Source organism: Pieris rapae, chromosome 6 (assembly GCF_905147795.1).
Source record: "Pieris rapae chromosome 6, ilPieRapa1.1, whole genome shotgun sequence".
Classification (NCBI taxonomy): Eukaryota; Metazoa; Arthropoda; class Insecta; order Lepidoptera; family Pieridae; genus Pieris; species Pieris rapae.
Window position 1 is genome coordinate 10171950 of NC_059514.1, and position 22373 is coordinate 10194322.

Here is a 22373-nt window from a genome sequence, read left to right on the forward strand (position 1 = left end):
ACATCTACCAGCAGAAGGCATGGTGAAAAGGACGCACTTACATTCTCGTAGAAACAACACGCAAATCGGGGCTCTACCCCGAAAATGCGACAATTGCAGTTGTTTAAGTTGCTTTTATCGAAAATTTATATAATTATATATAAATTTTAATGATAAAAATATTTTTAGGGCCCAGTAAAAAAAATATTTAAATATAAATACAATTTTCAGCTTAACTAAACAAATTGTACTTCGGAAAAGTAATTAATATTTTTTCTCTTTACCTTATACAAAAATGATTCAAATAAATGTTGTGTTCTGAACTTTTCTTTGAATTTATTGTTAAAACGTCGTTTCTGCGGTTGACATATACTTAATTGGTATGTATATAATGTGATTATATATGCTAATTGTTCTTGGAACGTTGAGTTTTACGAATTTATAGAAATTATCACAAGTTGCTCGTTTTAAATGTATGCGCGTCTTTATACGCACAAACGTATGCCTTAAACCGAACGTTTTGGCTTGTGAAGTGACCAACAGTAAGAGAACTTACTGCAATTCTTATTTCCCTCCCCCGCCCCTCCATGCCACATAATATATCACCACATATACATAATTTTTAATTAAAAATTACCTATAATATTTTTTTTATTTTAAGGAAGAAATTACTAGGAAATTGTTACTAAATGATAAACGTAATGAAAAAACTTAAATTCTAACTGTAAATCATTTTAATAAATTTTCGAATAGCCCTCCTTAACAATCGAAAAATCTAGATTTAAAGTAACTATGGTCCAACGAAAAGAGGTATTGCATGGATGGAGCATCAATGCTAAGTACAAAGAAAACATGACGTCCTTCGTCTTTTTAAACATTCTGACACCCTTGTTAGTCGTAAATTTGTTGTCTCGCCTTCGAAAATAGTTATTTATCGAATATTTTAAGCAAAATATAAAACTATCCACAAAGAAGAAAAGATGCGAATTATATATTGATACCAACGAATTAACAAGACAGTTGTAAAGCCACTTGTTAGATATCTAAAACAATTTTCATCTCAGAGTAAGTGACGTTGTACGCAAATCAAATCAAAATATCTTTATTCATATAGGTAAACGTGTACACTTATGAACGTCAAGAAAAACAAATTAAATTAATTGTTAATTTACATTTACAACCAGTTCACAAGTCAAGGGCATAGAGCGGGTAAGCAAGTAGACTTACCGAATAATTTTTAATAACCCTCAGTCACTTCACAAAGCCGATTCGTATTAGCTGTATTACAGATGAAAATTCATTAAAGATTTTAATCGCAAAAAATGCATATCATGTTAAACCCTTTAACGAAGTAGCGAACTACAACGTTGTTACCATAAAATTATGCTGATTTTTTTTAGTTTTGACTAATACTCTTAGATTTTTACAATGTTAAAAAAATCCAAACTAAATCATGAGCTCTTAATTAGTTTAATTGTATTTTTGTTTATAATCATTTGAAATCTCATAGAAAACACAATCCGTCCAGAAAGAGATGTTTTCTGATTTTATTCAAGCCCTTAGCACGAATTATGCATAAATTGCAATAGTAACAACATGTATGGAAAATTTGAGCCCTCTACTGTATGATAAATCGAAATGTTCGTTATGTTGTCAAAAAGTTTGTGCTAAGGGTACGCACGCATTCGTATACGTCTACTTTATGTCGTTCACAAATCGACGAACAAGCGTTTTAATTTTTTTGTCCACCCCTGATGTAAAGTCTGTTTTATGAGAGAATTCTTATCGATGATGAATTTATTTTATATAAGATTAAGTTTGTACTTATTTTCGCACATGTATAATGCTACTAAATCATTGATTGTACTATTTGATTACTATAAAATTTTTACTGATATGCCAAAGGAAACATGAACCACGATTCTCGATATTCAATAAACCACATAACGTGTTATAAAAAATCTGATTCTAAAATAAAATTTGAAACCTTAAGATTTGTTTTAATCCGAACGAATATGTGATGTCCTTAGTTCTTCCCTTCTATTCTATTAGAGCTAGTATCTGGTATCATGCTGCCTCGAAACATCTAGGTTTGGAAATTTTTATTCCAGAAACATTTTTGCTGGCTGCTGCTCTGAATCTTCGTTTTTAATTAATTCAGGCGGACAGATAAAGAATAAGGTATACTCTCTTTTGAATTAGTTACTTATTGTCAAAATCTGTATTTATAAAAGCTTGTCAACGCAGCAATGTCATACATTGGTACAAGGACAAAAAATAAATTTAATAAAAGAAAATTAAACAAAATCTATAAAAACTAAACGAAATCGATTTCAATGTACGAGGGGAATTATGGATACTAAGACCCAACCAATCTGGACATGGGTGTGCTGACCAAAACGCGGTATCCAGAAAGAAGGGACAAATGGATTACCTGGGATATCTAAAGATAAAATGATTAGGGACTAGATCTAGGAATACCCCTCACAAATATTTAAAAAATCTAAGTTAGCAATTCCTTTGTTGAAATAATTTTAAAGCTTAGGCTTGGGCAGAATATAGGTTTTCAATTAAACAAATTTCCCAAGAAAATATATTTATTAAACATTTTGAAGAAAACTCGTTATAATATAATAAACGGACGTTTGGGTTCTTGGCCGTTATTGAAAAAACTAATACGTCTACTTGGATAAAGTAGGTTCACTTGTTTATATACTCTAGTAAATTAATACATCTCAAGAATTTATCTATTATTTTGTACAGGAAATTCTAGTCAGGTTAAAGAATCGCCAGCGGTGTTATTTACCTAAATAGCAATCAAATATTTAGCAACTGCTCAGGCCGCTAAAAAACAAGTATATACGATTTAAGTCACTATTATATTACGAGGCCTAAGTACTCAGCTATTAGCTTAACGGTCAAAGCAGTCATATCAACTCTGAAAGGAATCGTCACAGTATCACTTCGATCCATTCAGTATTTCTTGTATGAAACTCCCTGCTGCAAGTCACTAATCGGAATCGTAACATCGCCTCGGAACTTGCCCCGAACCGCAATGCGGTGCATGGCCATCTTGCAGTTCACGCGCTTACGGCACTTCTCTTAACCTACGTCTCTTCGTCCACCCTTGCCCCTTTCCCGCGACCTTCAAGCCGAACCCAAGCTGTAAGCGCGGAGTTGCCTAACCATCGCCGAGTTGACGTACGCTACTGATACGCTTTTGTTTCGTGCATACGTTAGATTGACGGCGACGCGAACGTATCGATCCCTTTCCGAGTTGATATGCGTCCTTTAACTTTAATCCGCCAAGGCAGAAGAATTTTCCATTCGTGAGGACAAATATTCAGTAGTAAACGTTAGACCTCCATTACGTATATATATTTGGTCATAGAAAAATTACACATACAATTAAAATTTGGTTTACACAGATATAATAAGCACGTATTCATAAGACAAAGTCTACATGGACCCAGTAGATATTTAAGCCTACACACAAGTTCATTATTATTAATTTTACGAAGTCAAGGGATAAAACTTGAAGTGTTCTGTTACAATTTTGCTATATATATATATATATATATATATATATATATATATTAATTGAATAACAATACCTTTGACGCTTAGAGCCGTTCATATATTATATATAGGAGGAAGGGAGGGTCTTTGAACTCATTTGGTGATTACGTCAACAGTAATTATTTACTTTTTTACACATGTTACCCACACATTGTCTATGCTTGAAGACGAAATGCATGTCGAGGATTCCTAGAGAAAAATAATACGTTTATGTATCTGAGAGCTTTGCTTACTGTTGCTGACAACAGAGAGGGGGGGGGGGGATACATTGCAGAAAGTCTGTTTACGTAATACTTGAACGGCCCTTTAGTTAAAACAATACACAGATGGAGCCAAGTTAAAATCTACTTAGAAACAAAAGCTATACTGACAGTTTTTTTTAAATTAATTTATGTAATTTTAACGCGTCTCGTTTTACGCATTGTTATTTGTATTATCAAGGGTTGCCACTCGTACTCTTAAATATAGTATTTTTACTTATTTCTTTAAGGTATTTGTGAATACTTTAAGAGAACAATAAAGTACTCGCAAATACTTTATTTCGCATGTGATTCTTTAGTCGAAAATATTTTTGTTTATCAGCATTTATCGATCATCTATTTCCTGTGTATTAACCTATGACCTTTAATTGCAAAAATAAAGTGGCAACTCTGTTTTTATCCCATAATACATGGCTTCAAAATTTCAATCACTACTCCTAAGAAATGACGTTCAAAAATTGTTTGCCTAATGTCTGCGTTGGACCTAAATACTAATATCGTAAATAAGCTCAGGAACTTGGACTAATACGAATACAAGGTCAAAAATTCACAACATTCAATTAGGTATCTCTCTACATAATATACTTTATATTTAGGTTTTTGAGATTTGAACTATTTGAGTGACTAGTCAATGTTATATGATAGGGGTCATCCATTAATTAAAGTTATGAAATACTTCGTGATTTTTTTTATATTAATCACATTTGATAAAGATTATTAAACAAGAATTTTTGAATAGCGATCATATGTTACATCATAATCATATTTTTTTTTAATTCAATCCTAAAAAAGATTATCATCACATAAGCTAAGAACTTTATTGCAATTTCTTTCCTTAGAAACAGTTGCACTAAATGTGACACCCAAATGCCAAAAACTTTTTGTCAAAAGATTTTGAAGCAACAAGGAAGTGGGAGGAATAAAAAGATGCAAAACATCACGTGATTAGTGAACAACCCCTTTACAAGGTTTATTTTTAAGATTAAATAAGTTTACATAATCAAATTGTCTATTTTTGATAAAACTACTTTTTACATCAGGACAACTGACATATGACAAATATGTCAAATGCCTTAATGTCAACTATAAGATCTTATAAACGTTATTCACTTTGTATACTTCAAAGACGGTATAGTACTTTTAAAATTCAATTCTAATATTTAAAAAGAACTAATTTATTAATTAATAATAAACCCATATTTTACTTATATTTTCTATTATTAGATGTCAGAGGATGAAAAAAAAATTAAAAAGACGTCCCTAAATAAGAAGTGTTACTGAATTACATAAAATATGATTTTTAAATTAATTAAGTCAATTTTTCTACAATTTGTGTAAATACATATTAAATATATTTGCGTACAACTTACGTATTTACGATTCGAGTATTGCCATTTAAAAATAGTTAAAATTATTTAGTTTTTTTCCCGTCGTAGAAGTTATACATATACAATTTGTGTATAATTTCCGACATTTATTTGCGTATAATAAACTATTCATATATGGCAAGTCACATCTCCTTTACGCGTCATCCTTTTTCTTTCCGGACATCCGATCTATGAGATTATTAATCATATCCGTGTCTACTAGGCCAATAAATTTATCTACGACTAGCCCGTTTCTTATTGCTATCACGGCGGGTACTGCTTTAACCTGTAAAAGCATTTTTTTAACTAAGAAAAGATACAAGAAACATTGACAAACAGATTTCCTTGAGCAACAGTTAGTTTTATCGGTAACAAAAGATCTCGTCAAAGCACCAAAAAGTCTGTTATAAAATTCATTATTCAGTACAGGGATAAGATTTAGTTAAAATGAGATTCATTCTATACATAAGATAACAAATAATTATGAAATAAGAATCACCCTTTTCTGGTTAGAGTTGTTTTTTTATTATAATAACAACACCAATTATTCAAATATAAGGATAATTTCATGTAAGCTGCAGCCCAAATTTGGCAGAGGCTTTGCGTTAAAGGAAATTTATTGATGATTATAACATAAATTCACACCTCAAACGTATGTACAAGATCAGCATTTTCCTCGACATCAACAATGGCTAAGTCAAGGTTAGTATGTGGTTCAATAAGCTCCTTCAACTTTGGTGTAAGTATTTTACATGGCTCGCACCACTCCGCATGGAAATTGACTATCACTGCCTTGTCATTATTGATTACCTGAAAGGATAATACATACATATTTTAAACATAATTAAAAGATGTCTATGGCCTTTTCTAATAATAAAACATTTAGCTCATTTTACTTCACTTAAATTATGTTTGATAAAGGTAATTTAAGTGAAGGTTTGATAAAATATAAAATTTTAAATTGTACCATGGTCTTTATCAAAGAATTTAATAAGTCAACAACATTTTATCTTTTTATTGCAGTCATTATAATGGTTTATGTCTGGACATATTACTCGAAAACACAAATAAATTAAGAATGAAGATCTAAATTATAATTAAAAATTTTAAAAACTAATACTTAATTATTTTTAAGATTTTATTGTTTTTTTGTTAGTCATTGATTCAGTGTTTATTCAAATAGTTTATTAAAATCAGCCATGACCATTTTATAAAATATATATTAAAAAAACTATATTAGACATACCTTATTAACAAATTCATCATTATTTTTTACTAATATAGTTTCATTGTGCACAATAGATGTAGATATGTTTTTAACTCTCCTAAAATTAAGCAACCGCCTTGCTGGGGACTTAAGCCCATGACTCAAGGCACTGCACATTCTCTGTAATAAAAAATATTGTAAATTTAAAAAGAAGCATAGAACTTCAAAAAGAAACCGTAAGACCAACTTTTTTATGAATTTACAAAATTTGTATCAAATATATCAACACATATTTTTTAAGATGAGCATGTTTTTTAAATACCAAGGTATCAAGCAAAGAAATGGTTTATCAGTTAAGATAAACTATTTAAAGTGACAAATATTTTGATTAGAACAAAATTTTTTACATAAATTTTATATTTAATACTGATGGTATAAAATAAAAGATATTTGAAATAATTGAATAACAAATGCTTTATGTAATGTAATGCAATAGGATTTTTTTATATGTTAAAGAACTCACAAGCCTTATACATATTTATTTATGAAATTTGATGTTCTGAATAAATAACAAAAATAAATTTAAGTAATGAAATGGTATGACTTTAATTTTTACAAACTCACCAGCAAGCACTGGTTTATACTATGATATACTAATTCATGCCATTTACTGTTTACAAGTAAGATAAAGGTAAGATATAGACTCGCACTATCTTGTGATAACATGAACGTGAGAATTAACAAATACTATATATAAATAACTATTTAAATTAACTTTTAGCATTGCATGAAAATATTTTAATTATTTCAATAATTTAGACTGTAATAATATATGAAAAAAAATAACATTTAAGTTCTTTAATTAACAACTAAGTAACTAATGAACTCACCAAAATTGTCAAAACCTAATTAACAGTACCAAACTTTTTTATCATTCGCGTTCTCACAGGCGTAAGACAAACATAGATAAAACAGAACACTGATGCACCAATAGCACTACCTAGTAAAAATATTAGAATTGCAAGACGAGGAATATAGGATTTGTCGTAAAAATTACCAGATGACTCATTTCCCCTAGGCAACAAAACTAATGTAAGAGTTACTATAATCGCAATTACTATAGCAATTTTACCAATATAATGCCCCGTTCGTACAGATACCCAGCATAAAAATAAAGATACAAGCCATGTGATCGAAAGGAAATATACACCCATGCCAAAATAATACATATTCAACGATTGTTAGTACAAAATTATAACGATGACTTGATGCATGCAATACCAACAATGGTATTTAAGGTTGTCGTTGTTAGACATAAACTTCTTCAGAAATAGTTTCACCTTTTTACTCTGACTATGATTCAACTAGAATTTTTGTTATTAATATTTAAAATAACAATAAAACATTTAATCGAAACTTTTAGTATGTCATTTCATAATTCATACTAATTAATTTGTAAATTTGATACAATTGTTTAGCTTTAGTGTTTTGACTTTGAAATATTACTTTAATTGCTTATTGTCAACATCAAGCTGACATTAACCTGACACACTGAAAATGTATATAATGACATAGATGTTGAATAACTTCGTTTCGGATGTAATTTTTTTATTCTACACTTTTGCTTCTTAATGTTGGTAGCATGTCATCTGGTTTTATTTCAAATTTGATGTTGACATTTTGACTAACCATGAACTTTCTGAATGTTTTCAGTACTGACGTAACAGTGAATTGTGGTGCTGTGTTCCTGTCAAATTTAAAGAAAGGTAAGTTTATATTTTAGATTAAAATATGCATTTCTACGTTAATTCTCTTCAAATCTCGTATTAATCATCTATTTATAAGTAATTTATAAATAACAAGCCATCTCATGCCACAATCATATCGGTAACCAGAATTTTGCATCGCCATTTTACGGTCTGCGCCAGTCACCTGAAACGTTTTTGTATAACTTTATGATTTCGAAAAGTTACACTATTTAATAGCAATTTTAATTAAAACGGTTTAAATACCCGTATTTATGGTTTCTTTAAAGTTTATTCATGCTGTATGCATTTTTAAATGGGAACATCGATGACTAATCACGTCCTTAGTTCTAAGGTATATACATACAATAAACGAAAGGCCGTTATTTTTTTTATTGACGTTTATTTAGTAATTGTTAAGTATACCCTTAGAATAATTAGACATAGAAAGATAGTCTTCATACAAGCGCTCTGTCAAAAGTGACGCACTAAACCGGTTCACACAGGCGGGCCGATTACGTGCTTACGCTCGGCGACACGCACACATACACTTGTGTAATGTTGCCAGTGAAGGTCCAGTTTTCCCGAAAGTGGGGTAATGATTCGGCCACTGATAACCATTTGTTTTTGGCAATAATGCATAAATAGCTATGTGTGGTAAAGTGTGGATGTGTAATATTGTTATAATACGGGAATGTTTATTTTTAAGAAACGAATTAAAGAAAACAACAACACGTAAAAATATATATATTTTAATTATTGTATACAATTATGAATTTGTATACTGTGTAACTAAAGTAAACCAATCAAATCAACAATTATTTCTAATCGAATAGTCTTCATATTAAGAAAAAGAAAAAAATAATTATTAAAAAAATAATCAGTTTAGAAACCTGTGAACTGTATTTGTTTCCTGAGTAATTGCCGCTTTGATAGTGCTGTTTTCATTACATTGTCTTTTTTCGACTCGTAAAAAAGACGAATGCGCAAATATCTTTCAATAATGAGCCTTGACAAATTGTTAACATGATTTTTCTCATTTACATGTTCCTCTGCATCAGGGAAAACAGACCTACCAACAAGTTTTTCCATAATTGTCAAAGCAAGTTTTGTCTCTGATGTTTTATCTAAATTATTTGTCTCCGCCATATACTTCCGGAAATAATTTTCGGCTATGCCGCAGATTAAGTAAACAGCTTCTGATACATAAATTAAACCGCCGTTGTCCCTTAGAGTGACCAATTTGTGAAACCACAATTTTTCTTTTGTGAGCATGCTATCGATACAAAAATTACACTTAATTTTTTTCATTAAGTATCTCGCAACATTCCCTGCAATGTAGCCTACGACATAATTTTTGTAGTTTGGGTCATCAGTCGAAGCTATCAGAGAAGCAATGTCTACATCAGGTGCGTGTCTTTCTGATTCTTGGTACGGCTGTTCTTCGTCATCGTCAAAACGTTCAGAAAAAGTGGTTTGATTGATACATTTTATTGCAGAAGAACAAGTCAGGACAGAAATATCTTCTAATGGCACACAGTTGCCTGTTACCACTGCTTGTAGTTCCATGTGGCATAATAGTTTTCTGTATGCACCTTTGAACTGAAGGACATTTGGATTATCATTATGCCCTCCATTCATTCTTATCATGCCGAAGAACAGTTCCAAATGATCTTGGCTCAAACGGTACGTAGAAATATAGACCATTTCTTTTGTATCCTCAACAAGAGTTTTATACAAGTGTTTTAGGCTTTCTATGCATATCAACATTCCTTTAAAACCTTTATTACTTTGAACACTTAAGACTGACTCAAAACTTTTAACTTTTATTCTTATAGCAGCCTCATTTTCATGGTACGTACGCTTCCTAGTAGTTTTTATACTTAAATTTAAGATATATTTTTTGGCTTTTTCAAGAAGATCGAATATATTTACTTTATTATCTTTTGACAATGGCCGACAAAATCCGTATTGTGTTAATCTTCTTGAATTAAAAACATCAAATAGGTCGTTCAAAAGCATAATAAAATTTTCTGTGCCCGCAGATTTTTCAAATTTGTCCAGTTTTAGGGTTTCGCGGCAAAATTTTAGACTGATAGAAACACTTCTGCTAAGAAGTTGCATGGCCAGTTTAACTTTCATAATTGTATTTCTAAATTCTAAATGTCTTCGTGTTAGCTTGTTCGCAATGTTCAGTCCTTCTGTATCCTGCAAATCATTTAAAAGTACCAAGTAGTTCCAATCCACAACATTTTTTTGCTCATCGAGGAATTGGCTTTTGTCTTCCCAGTGATTACGGATAAGCTTAATCATGTGGCATGGATCTAGAAATACCGCCACTTCGTGATCTGATGAAGGGTGCTTAAAGGTGGTTTTCATATTTTTTGGATCTTTCACCCGACAACCTAACAATTCCATCGCTGAAATATTGGTGGGGTGACCATCAAAGGTAAGAGATACAACTTTAATTCCAGCATCATGGCATTTAGCTAAACATATGTTTATTAAATTTTTTTTATGTTTTCCCTCCAAACTGTGAATTAGGAAATATCCCAAAGGGATTTTCCAACGCTCATTCAGGCAAACAAGCATAAAAACATAAGCCTGTGAGGCTTTTATACCACTTGTTGTGCCTGTGCCAACATCTACATTTCCCAGACCTCCTTTAATATTTTGAGGTCTTATCGCCATTTCATCGGCAATCAGTCCACATATTAACGTTTTGTCCGAGCTTTGGGACTTTGATTTTAAAAGTTTAAAGGATTCATTTGTAAAACCCGGTGATCCATCGATGCTGCAATACCAATTATACAACGTTTTTGGGTGTGGAAGACACGTATCAAAAGTATTACGAACGTATGTATATGCTCGAGGACTATGGTAGTGCAATGTAAGACAGAATTTTCTGAACTCAGGTGTGTATTTTGGCATAGGACGCTTTTTATCTTTTTTAATTTTTTTTACCATGTTATTGAATAAATCGGCTGCAAAAACATTTTCAGACAATAAATTAGACACATCATTACTAATGAATCTCTTTTTTTGTAGTTCACTTAAAATTCCTTTGAGCGATTTATTCCTCTTTTGGAGACGCCGGGTCTTTTGTTTTAAAGTTTTTATAACTTTTCTATGTTTGAGATTAAGTAATGTGCTTTTCTTTAACTTTTTTCGAAGGAGGGCCTTACGAGGAGTGTCGAATATATAGTCGAATTCGTCGTCTGATGGGCGCCTCACATTCCCGCGTGACGTACTCTGTAAAATAAAAGTTCTTATAAGTTCATGCCACAATATTTACAAATTCTGGGTGCAACAAGGAAATGACCAATTTAAAAATCTACAGTTAAATTTTAAATACCCAAATTCAACACTTTTGATTGGAATTATTAACGATTACTTACAGGCTGCGATGAACTTTCAGTAACTAAATTTCTATTTGAAGCTCCACGAACACCTTCCGTTTTGTCTTCAGCAGCATTTAAACCCTAAAAAAAGTCAGGTAAGTAAGTTTACTACATAGACAGTTTACTAAAATTAAATAGTTATTAACAACTTCACTGTCTAAAAAACTACCAAACGTCTTTTTCGTTTCTGTAAGGTAAAATAGCATTCACACTAGCACTGTATTAAATAAATATATTTCATAAAAATAGTTGTTTATATTTTATTTTATGACTCAAAAATTGGCGTGGCTAATGGGCGTGGGGAAAAACATTTATTTTCCTAAGAGTCACATGTGACTCATTTGACAGTCAAGTTGTTTATATTAACCATTACACTCACCGATAGCCCATGAACAGGTGAAATCTCATCCACATTATCTTCTTCATCCAATTGATCATCTGTGCCTGTGCATGAAATATGTAAATCCTGAAAAAAGTAATTTTATTATCATTTGCTTCATTTATTTTTATCAACATTGTGTCACAAAATCCCAAAATACACATAATAAGTACTAAATAATGCTTTGATAATTATACCTTAACAGGGACAGCATTTCGACGCAACCTACACGATCCACCCTGTGTTATGTACTTATCTTCATTCTTAAAATGTTTTGAACATATTCGTGTATTTTTGGTTGGCTTCCAATATACTTCTCCACGACTAAGCCTTATATTTTTCACCCACTTGTCAGCAATAACAGGGTCGATGGGAATCCTTTGAACAACAACACGCAATACTCCTATAAGTTGTAATTTTAACAAGTGTGGAAATAAAGTTCGTTTACTTCTCAACTTTCAAGTAATACAATTTCAGGTATACGATATCGCTAAATCACACAAACACCTACATTAAACAACAACAACAGTAAGTAACAGTAGCAACTGTTTTAAAATTAATTTGTCGGAGCAATGAAGTCAGTTAAAATGGGAAAATATTTTAACAATCGGGCAACACTGTGCATTGAATTAAAACTTTTCTGTTTTGTTCTATTTTGACTTAATTAACTACAAGATACTATGAAATACTGAAAGCTTACCTGTGAAAAGTGATGTTATCACATTTCTTTTGTTTTTCAGATGTGTTGTGACACAATTTAACTGCACAAATCGTCATAATAATTTTTTTTTCGCGAGACACGTTCGCCGTGCGTTGACATTGAACACTACGGAGCGGCCCGGCGTTTGGAGCCATTTATGGCTCCAATTAAGGTGCTTCAAAATTGACGCGCGGACTTGGTTTCTATGTCTTATTATTCTAAGAGTATACCATTTTGATTATGAATGACTAAATTAAGGGTCGTTTATTTAAATTTTAATACTTATCAGATTATTGCAATCTTTAAAAATTATCAATCATATCTAGTTGGTTATTATTGAATTCGTAATAGATAATGTTGGCCCAAATACATTTATCAGCCTTTCTCAAGAATTTGTAGAATACTTTTATACTTAAAACTAATTGTTTCAAAATTTCCACAATTAACAAATTTAACAATTATAATACAAAATTAATGGTATTGATTTTAGTAAAAAATATATTTTAGTGTCTAATAAAATTACTACGGAGGAATATAAAGTTTATTGAATTACCACAGGTACTTACTAACCTACTTGATTCCTGACTCTCAAAATGAGTTGATCTATGCGAATATACATTTTGTTTATTAGGCACTATAAGTTTTATTATTAGACCGGTAGAGTAGAAGAACATCAATATAAATAACTAGCTATTATTCTAGCATACTTTGTTAGCTAACTTATTAACAATTTTTTGAATTATAAATATTTTTCACATATCTATTATATGTATTATATGTGAGTATACTGTGATATCATGCTGTCATATAATCACCGACAGCTACTGTTAAGCAGTATTTAGATTTTAGAGTTGAAACATATATGTGAAAAATAAATTTACTATATTCTCTACCCTTTTTGTGATTTAGAAAAAACAAAATTTTTAAGCAATATACATATTACATTACATACAGATACAAATGTATTGCATTTTTACCAAATTTACTTTTTTACAACTTCGTTTTTCTCCTTCCATAATACAACAATATAATATTGTTTTTAATGAATGCACGCACAAACTTGTTTGTCGTCCACCGTCCGAGGTCACGGTCGCGACAGAATGTTACACTTCAATGCCAGTGTTCGAAATTGAACTTAAATATATATTGGATCCTTAATCACTGATAACAAATTCTGTTTCTACCGTAATCACGATGACTATAGTCGCGACATAATGTTACGCTTGACTGCCACTGCCGTTCTGCATCTCCGCGCATGAAAATTACGTCTACAGTTCCAACGATCACAATTTTTTCTTAATAGTATATCGTCAGATTTTACCAGTTTGTTGCATTTCTTGGATAGATTCATGATACATGATACAAAATATTCCTTAATAACCAGACCAGTTGTGGCGAACAGCAGGTGCATTGTGACCTCCATAAATGGCTATACGTCGCCAAATGTTTATTAATTTATTTTAATTAGATTATTTAATATTTCGATCCATCACCTTTTCCACTCAATAAATATTTTGTATACCAAAAGAAAAATCATATCGTTCATAATATTATCCAATTTACCAAAGTAATATTGATTGAGTAAAATTAATAAATTAAAATGAAAAGAATAAAGTCATTATTGTAAACTATTTATTTTGGTGAGATTTTAAAATGCAATATGAAATGATGTTTTATTGTCACTGATCAACATCTGACGTTTAACCAATCCATAATAAACCTGACAAAGGTTTTCGAATTTAATTCCAAAACGCCACTATTAAAGTCTAAAGTAATGCTGTGTGAAAGATGTATTCTAACACAGCATTAAAGACTATTACAGAGGGTTATTGCAATATTAACTCTGCTTTTTCTCGTTGAATGGTCATTCGGATCGAATTTTCAACAAAAACCTATACTTTTATACTTTCATTCTTCAAATATATACTACTTTGTAAAAAGAACAGACCCACGCGTCTAATTTTGACTAGTTTGTAATCTTGGGTGAAATACTTTATTACCAAAGATTACAAACTCGTCTAAACATTTTAATATCTATGCATTTGTAATAGTTTTGTTGCATGGCTGCTATTCGAGAATGCATCCTGTGTCCTTGGAATGAAGAATACAGGGCGAACGAGTTGATGCGACACTTGATTATATATGTATTACTAGTCTGATGCCGACTGCGTGTATCAACTGTAAAAAGTATGTGTATAGATATTATTTTCAAATCATTAACATAACTAGTTGATAAAAAGGTCTGGGACTAGTGCTAGGCAGGCTAATTCATTTCAAAAATATGTTTTAAAATAAGTGTTGTTTGATGATTTGCCAAGTTAAAGAGTACCGAGAGTTTTTTACCGGCTTTTTCTCTCGGCCTTCACCCTCTGTCTTCATTGCCGATGAGTAGGGATGCCCATTCAAATTTAATGATGTGGAATAAGTGATACCTATATCTTATATAAGTAAACCTATTGTGGATACATCTAATGTGTTTATTTCATGTTTTATTTTTAACTTTATTTTTATTGTAAAGATGTATCTGTTTTGTTTCCAAATAAATAAATAAATAAAAAATTATATACCAAATAAATGCTTATTTTTATTATGTGTAACTATAAAGAAATTTGCTCATATTTTGTTCAGTCATATATAAACTTTGTACAGTAAAGGCCGCTCTTCACACTAACAAGACTAAATAGTATTTAATTATGTTTTTAAAAGTTTAATTTCAATTTGAATATTTCAAAATAATGTAAAGATAATCAGTGTCAATAGATTGTCTATTAAACGAGTTTCTAATTAATGTTAATGAGATTAAATAGATTTCTGATACGTCCTGCTTTGTAATATCCTTTCAGCGTCACTATTACGTATGTCCGTGTTAGCCTATTGTAAGGCTTGCAAAATATCCGGTCCACTTTTTGCTTGAACATGGTGCCGATGAGATCCCAGTTTAAATTCATACGGAAATGTTTACCCCTTTAATATAAAAGATAACTTTCATGTAACATTCTTATCATGCAGCGGAGTCTTGGCTTTGCCTTCCCCCACGATAAGGATTCGGGTACCGTCTCCAATATAAACTTTATTTTATCCAAGTTACGGCCTATGGAATAAAGCTTTGCTAGATTAGCTTGCCTAGATAAGTAGGTGAAGGTCAGTGATAGGTGGGTGTCACAGATAGTTCACCAATGAACAGTTACGCCCAGTTCATAGGGTCTTTAAAAAAGTGCTAACAGACCTTGGTTTTAAATAAACGAGAGAATTATTATTTAAAATTTAGTTACAACTCTCTAAAGTTGATAGAGAATCCTAATCATAATTCATCTTTATAATTACAAAACCACGGGATAGAAAGTGGTCACGATTCACGTGCAATTTGTGAAGTAATTGAGTAAAAGTACAGGTGCCGATAAATCTAACTTTTAAAATGCTTTTTGGAAGATACTTTCAATATGTCTTAAAAGCTTTCGTTTTTTTCCTATGCCTAGACCCCTTAATAAAAATTACATGAATTAAGCCGATTAAAATATCTGACAATATTATTTGCGTAGGCTTTCCTTCCAGAAATGTTTAACCTCAAAAACTCATTTCTGGAAGGAAAGCCGACCAGAAATTACGACTGGTAGAAGTTACGTCCAGATATTCGGATATAAAAATCGAGCGTTACAGCTAATACATATAATATGTTACTTGCTTGAGTTTGCCTTGTAGATTAAAAAGCTGTTTCAACAAATATTTTATCCTTTATATGAACGATCAGATTGTAAACAATCCATATTGAATCTCTCTTGAATGATGTCCCAGGACATCGCTGAATTAGTGGTTTTCTTATAGGGCTAACATAGTCCAGGGCGTAGAGCGGGCCAGAAGAACTGGCAAGACACTAAGCTTTTTTTATTGCTAAGTTTTGAGTCATACAAATTGTTTCAACTGAAGCAAATCAATCCCAAGGATTAGGATCATCCAAATATTCGTCAAATTTATAAAAAGCTATATTGATTAATTTACGTTTAAAGACCTTTGATTTTATTCAGTGATAATTCTCAATTTTCACTTGGGAGTTTGTTGTAAAAACGAGTTTGGGCGAAATATCCAGGATCGTGGTTTTTATTGACATCATTTATATTGTATATAAATGCATTGGTTTTATAGAACTTACAGACTCGACTGCATGAAAGTTTAGATTACTTTCAAACTGATTATCTGTGTATTGTTGCTTTAGTCTATAGTATAGACTATACTTTCGAAAGCTCTTACAAATATACATTGTCTTCGATCGTCATCTATTGTCTGAATAATCCAATCTATGAAAGTCACTTTCGCCTATCATCAAGGCATGTTTTTTATTTTTTATTGATGCGTTTCATATTCATAAATTGTGAAGGAAACGAAATACTATCTCTGTACATGTTACGTAATCTAAGTTAAGTCTATATTCAAAATATATCGCTTTTAGATTTGATTTCAATCATTTGTTATCTGTATCTTGGAAATGTTCACAGTTTCTTTATCAATCTATTGCTAATCATATATTTGTATAGAGAGATCCGAGATGCACGAGTCTCTATAGTCTATTCTTCCCTTTCTTAAAGACTCTTAGATGAAGCTAGGTCTGGTGGGCCAAATCTATAGAATTTGAGCAAATATTAGTGTACTAAAATTCTTTAGTTTTTATTATATAGGTTACAACCTTGTTTGTCGCCTGTCTTAAATTATTATTGTATTCTCTTCTTTTATTGATATGTACAGTTATCCCCATGGGAACACGTATTTAATAGCTTTATAATAAAGTTTTAATCTTGGTTTTACGACAATACTCCTACAACGCGATTTTCTATAGCCCGGTCCACGTCTACCGAGTTATCGGGATATACAGTACTTAAAAAAACATATTTACTGTAAATTATATTATTTTTCCCTGCTATCCTCTATACCTATATATATTAAATTTGCAAATACATAAATAATAATTTTCTCATAAAAATTCTATTTCCATTAGGATTGCGCAGAAACACTGCGTGGTGACACATTGAAGGTGTGCGAGTTTTCTCGAGGGTCCTTGCCGTATTGCGGTCAAACTTACGTCTTGACTGTAGATTCGTTATCGTATCCTGTAACGGTCTTCTTCATAAAAGAAAGTCGCCTTAATTAGCGAGCCGTCGCAGTTAGAATAATTATAACAATTCGTCAATGAAGGCCGTGTGGAATCCACGTCTTAGATTTATGAATACGTTATGTATTCCTATTAACAGTTTATAAATTATTTTATTTCTTTAATGCGGTTGTTTGTAAAATCAGTGGCTATACAGTCCTTTGTGGGCTCTAGCTTCCTCAACAATTTTTCGTCATCGTTATCTATTTTGTGCTTATCCAATTTTGAACACCTATTGTTTGGAGATGAACAACTAAATCCCACTAACGCAGTCTCAGTATACCGGGTTTTCTCTTCCTACCAGGTTGTGAGATGGGCTTAGAAAAATCTTGCATCTGCTCATATGCGAGAGCATGAGAGGAGAGCATAGAGCATATGCTCTCCTATGATATAGACATGAATAATTCCCGTATATGAATGTGATATTATGACTATCGATAAATTCTTTAGTTAAAATATATATTCTATGGATACAAGCTCAAATATTTTAAACCCAAAAAATACAAAATTACACAAGATTTTCGTGGCTGCAAACTGCCTTATATATTTGATGACATGTACAAATCATTACATTAACTACAGTTTTAGCAAGACGTTCTGGCGTCTACCGTATTGATTGACCTTGTCTTACGTAAATCTGGCAACATTGTTTTAAACTGTCGGAAGGTTAACCACAGTGAGGTTATTAGTTTATTACTCTTAAGTCATTGTGTTTGATAGAATCAATTTGTAGTTTTGGGTTAACATTAAGGATACTCGGTCAAACGAAGGACCAAAAATTGTTTTAAATGAAAAATATATTCTTTGTAGACATTCTGTTTCAGTTGAAATCTTTGAAGATAATCTCATCATACGATTAAATCTATTAATTATATGTTATGAACATGTTTTAAATAAATACTAGTAATTAAATTTAATGAAATATATTCCAAATATTTTGTCGATGTTTGAGCGTTTAAGGAGGCTCACCTGATGTTAAGTGATACCGCCGCCCTTGGACACTCAATTCCAGAGGGCTTACGCCTTTTAATAATAGGTACGTGTTTTCTTGAAGGACCCTAAGTCGAATTGGTTTATATGCCTTGATATTATGTAACTGTTACTTACAATAAAACATATTTAATACAATAATGACATTGAACAGGATATTTTTACTGTTAGGAAAATACAATGTAGTGCTTGATCATAAAACTATTATTTTACTATCGCTGAATAATGAAATTACCAGGTATTTGGCATTACGATTTACGACTCTTATGTATAATCGTAAAACTAAGCAATTAAACTACGGTTATTTTCTAATTCTTGACGACACTTTGTCATTACAATATAAATACAATTGTGTAACTTTTCTTCGCTATTGTCCTCTCCGCTATTGAGTATTATACTGTTTTAATAATAATAATAATAAATCATTTATTTGCAAGAAAGTGGTACATATGAATTGTAAAAATCCAATTTAGCTGAGACTGTTAATTTATAAAAATGACTTAGTAAATAAAATTATGCTTGTATTGAGTATTTTAGTTGCATATCAAAGAGTCTGCAGTGCTATTATTAACTCTAGTTTGCTCTATCAATTCGAGCATGATTCACGCATTTTATGCGTTTGTGTTGCACAATGCGCATGTGTGCCAGTGAGGGTGGCCACCCCATTACCCCATTTCATGTAGTGATGTGCCGCTTTGTATTCAATTGTAAAATATTTATCGATGTAATTTTTATATTCCTTATAATAATCATCAACTTTAGATTTAAAATATGCTTTTAGTTCGCAAGAATGCACTAAGTATAGCTGAATATGAAATGTATTATATAGTTGACATACAAAAAGAAACTTACGGGGGCAGAACGATCAGGAATCGGAATAACAAATTGTTATTGCAGAGAATTTTATTTTTTCGTTAATGTCGGTTTAGGGTTTTTTCTCTGCTGTGCTATAAGCATATATGTATTTAGATGCGTTTCAAACTGTTCAAACTGATGTAATCACCGCATCAAACACTTGTACAAATATATGCGTTGGTCTCAAAATTTAAAGTACAACGGAAAAAGCGTCCGTCTTAAAAAAATATTTGATATTCTAGCGATAAGACTTGAAATTAGAATGTCAAAGCATGATATATGACCTAATTCAATAACCGATAATATATTTTGTATCTGCATCGATACCGCACTGACCGCTCTATCTTCTAGCTCACTGGCTCTTTCAGTTTAGTACGCAGCCAGCAATCGTTGTGGCTGGACGTCTATCGGCTCACCTTTTTTTACCGGCATAGCCTGTATTACGCGTCCATTTTCACCGTCCTGCTTTTTGTACTGGAATTAGCCTTTGTTTCGCATAATTCGGACTGGACTCTCGGTAACTACATAGCGATTGTATGTAGAGTTGTTGTTGTTTCGACATAATTGTGTATCGTTTCTTTGTTTAATATGATTGCGTGTTTAAATACGGTTTTTATTGATTATTTCTTATATTACCGCATTGTGTCGACATGCATGTTTTCATTTATCAAAAATCTTGCCTTCGTGCGATTGTGGTCTTTGAAGCAATTTCTAGTTCAATTAAAATTCCTGTCTAGTGCAACGCTTCGTTAGGTAAAATAGATTCGTCTTTAAGCATTCATCTATATATTTTCTTTATTGTCTAGACATGTTTTTACCGAAAGGTATCATAATCACAATTTCTCCAGATTGTTATTTCGCTATAATCAGAATATTTATCATGAAATATACAGATAACGTTCTTCAAACGGATATGCCTTATTAATATTCATTTATTTACAATTTCATGCTGCGGACAATTAAATCGTTTTTAAATTGGACTATGTACTAGAATTATTTTAACACGTAAGGCTGATTCCGATACTAATCAAGTCTTTCTTGTCGACATAAGTAGATCTTCTGTCTCGCATCTTTACTTTTTCAACTTTTTGTTAGCAACCACGAAATTTTGGAATCTACAAGAATAATCGTAAAAGGTGAAGGTCATTATAACTTTTGTTTGCCAAAACAACGTATCTCTGTTATTTAGTTAACATACTATATTCCTTGTATTCTATGTATATATTAAGTATGTCAAACTTTTCATATTCGCGTTAACCTTGAGGAGTGTAAATTGATTTTTTCTCCTAGTTTATAACAGTTTTAATTCTCTTGAAGAAAACTTGTAGGGAAAAATTACTTTTGAGTCGTAAAGTGATATGTATTGTATCACTGTCGTCTAGTTATGTATAAAAATAATTAAACTTGCAAATACTAAAATACTCCCGCGACGAATGGCGGTCTTGCTCGACGAATCGATTCAATTTTATTTGGAATAATATTGTATGTTATTTTAAATCAGTAATTAGTGTCCATATAAATGATATATTTTATTGAATTGGTACCTTAATAATCATTAAATGTTTAGATGGTCATTAAATATGTCTTATCAATACCTGTCTACTAATAATAGCAGCCATACACGCTACAATTTAGTTTCAAGTATTATGATTTTCAAAATGTTCTGAATAGTATTGCTAGATACAATTATGTTTTATATTTAATAGATTGAATTAATAAAATACCAAGTATTTTTAAAGCAATGTACTAATACCAATGATGTATGCGTTTACGACATTTTAGTATTTTCAACTGTCATTAAAAATCAATTTATCATGGCCTACGTCTGTTATTGGCGTTATTGGCTGTTGGATTTGTTCGTTTTGGTTGATTTATCGCAAATGACTTTTTTTCTTTTGTGATAGATTATTATCATTACCAGTACTATCGTATGGATCATCGAGGTCTTACATAATGTTTTGGGCGTTTCTTTACTATTGTGACTTCACAATAACTGTGTATTCAACACAGTTATTTAGCAAAAATAGATGAGCCATTTTGAATAGAAGTCGCTATTTTTAATTCGGATCGTTATGCACTGTTGCCTCTTCACTAATTACTGCATTTCTCAAATGGCCACTTTCATTACTTTCTTTGTCTAGTTAGGAAGCTCGCTTGTCGTTTTGGCTTAGACATAATCGCGTTTGTTGTATTTGTTTTTCACATTCCTTTGTCTGAACAATTATATAAAGTTTTAATAGGTTTCGCACTAATCAACATTGATTGTCTGATGAATGATTTTCATTGAGTTTTAACTAATTTTGTAAAGATCAACCTGAAATATTTTCGCACCAATTCGGGGGTTGTAAAAGGGCGTTATAATTCAAAAATCAATACACTCACGGGACCCCTGGCTAGAGTGCCCATGGGCGGATTAACACATCAGGTTCATATTCAGTTCTTCATTACGGCGATCTGAACTTTTTTACTGTTATGCATTTACTAGGAGTTTGAATTATTAAGTTAACAATGAACCCTACCTGACGATGTAAAACAATTGTATTTGTTTATTGTTTCTTCATACAATCAATAAATAAGAGCAAAAACAAACAAACGTAGTCTAAAGGGATCAACGACACTGCGTAGGAGTGGATCTATTTTAAATTGGTTCCTCTCTCGTTCTATCCTATGACATAATCTAACTATCTCTGTCTCGAGTTAGGCAATTATTGGCAAGGATAACGTGTGCCAAATTACACGTGGATGTAGATCAGTCGTTTGTTATTATTGAC

At 31.5% G+C, this 22373-nt stretch overlaps 2 protein-coding genes across 10 annotated transcripts in view; one reads left to right on the forward strand and one right to left on the reverse strand.

The window, feature by feature from the left end:
* Nucleotides 1-4755: 4755 nt before the first annotated feature.
* Nucleotides 4756-7874, reverse strand: LOC110991673 (thioredoxin, mitochondrial). 3 transcript variants are annotated; one of them, XM_022257137.2, is made up of 5 exons: nucleotides 7733-7849; nucleotides 7283-7392; nucleotides 6432-6572; nucleotides 5831-5995; nucleotides 4756-5471 (listed from the first exon to the last, which is right to left on the reverse strand). In XM_022257137.2, the coding sequence occupies exons 3-5, from the start codon at nucleotides 6567-6569 to the stop codon at nucleotides 5340-5342; spliced, it is 435 nt and encodes a 144-aa protein (XP_022112829.1). In that variant the 5' UTR covers nucleotides 6570-6572; nucleotides 7283-7392; nucleotides 7733-7849; the 3' UTR covers nucleotides 4756-5339. The 3 variants fall into 3 exon arrangements, with proteins under 3 accessions (XP_022112829.1, XP_022112830.1, XP_022112827.2); XM_022257138.2 differs by lacking the exon at nucleotides 7283-7392 and having other exon boundaries at nucleotides 7733-7874; XM_022257135.2 differs by lacking the exons at nucleotides 7283-7392; nucleotides 7733-7849 and adding an exon at nucleotides 7017-7092.
* A 179-nt stretch (nucleotides 7875-8053) lies between these two features.
* Nucleotides 8054-22373, forward strand: part of LOC110991692 (kinesin light chain) — a 44260-nt gene continuing 29940 nt past the window's right edge. For 4 of the 7 annotated variants that reach the window (XM_022257161.2, XM_022257158.2, XM_022257162.2 and 1 more), the window contains exon 1: nucleotides 19971-20136. The gene's annotated coding sequence lies outside the window, so the exon portion shown is untranslated. Of the gene's footprint in view, nucleotides 8159-19970; nucleotides 20137-22373 lie in introns of those variants that run through there. The other 3 variants (XM_022257159.2, XM_045628527.1, XM_022257160.2) reach the window with 2 other exon arrangements.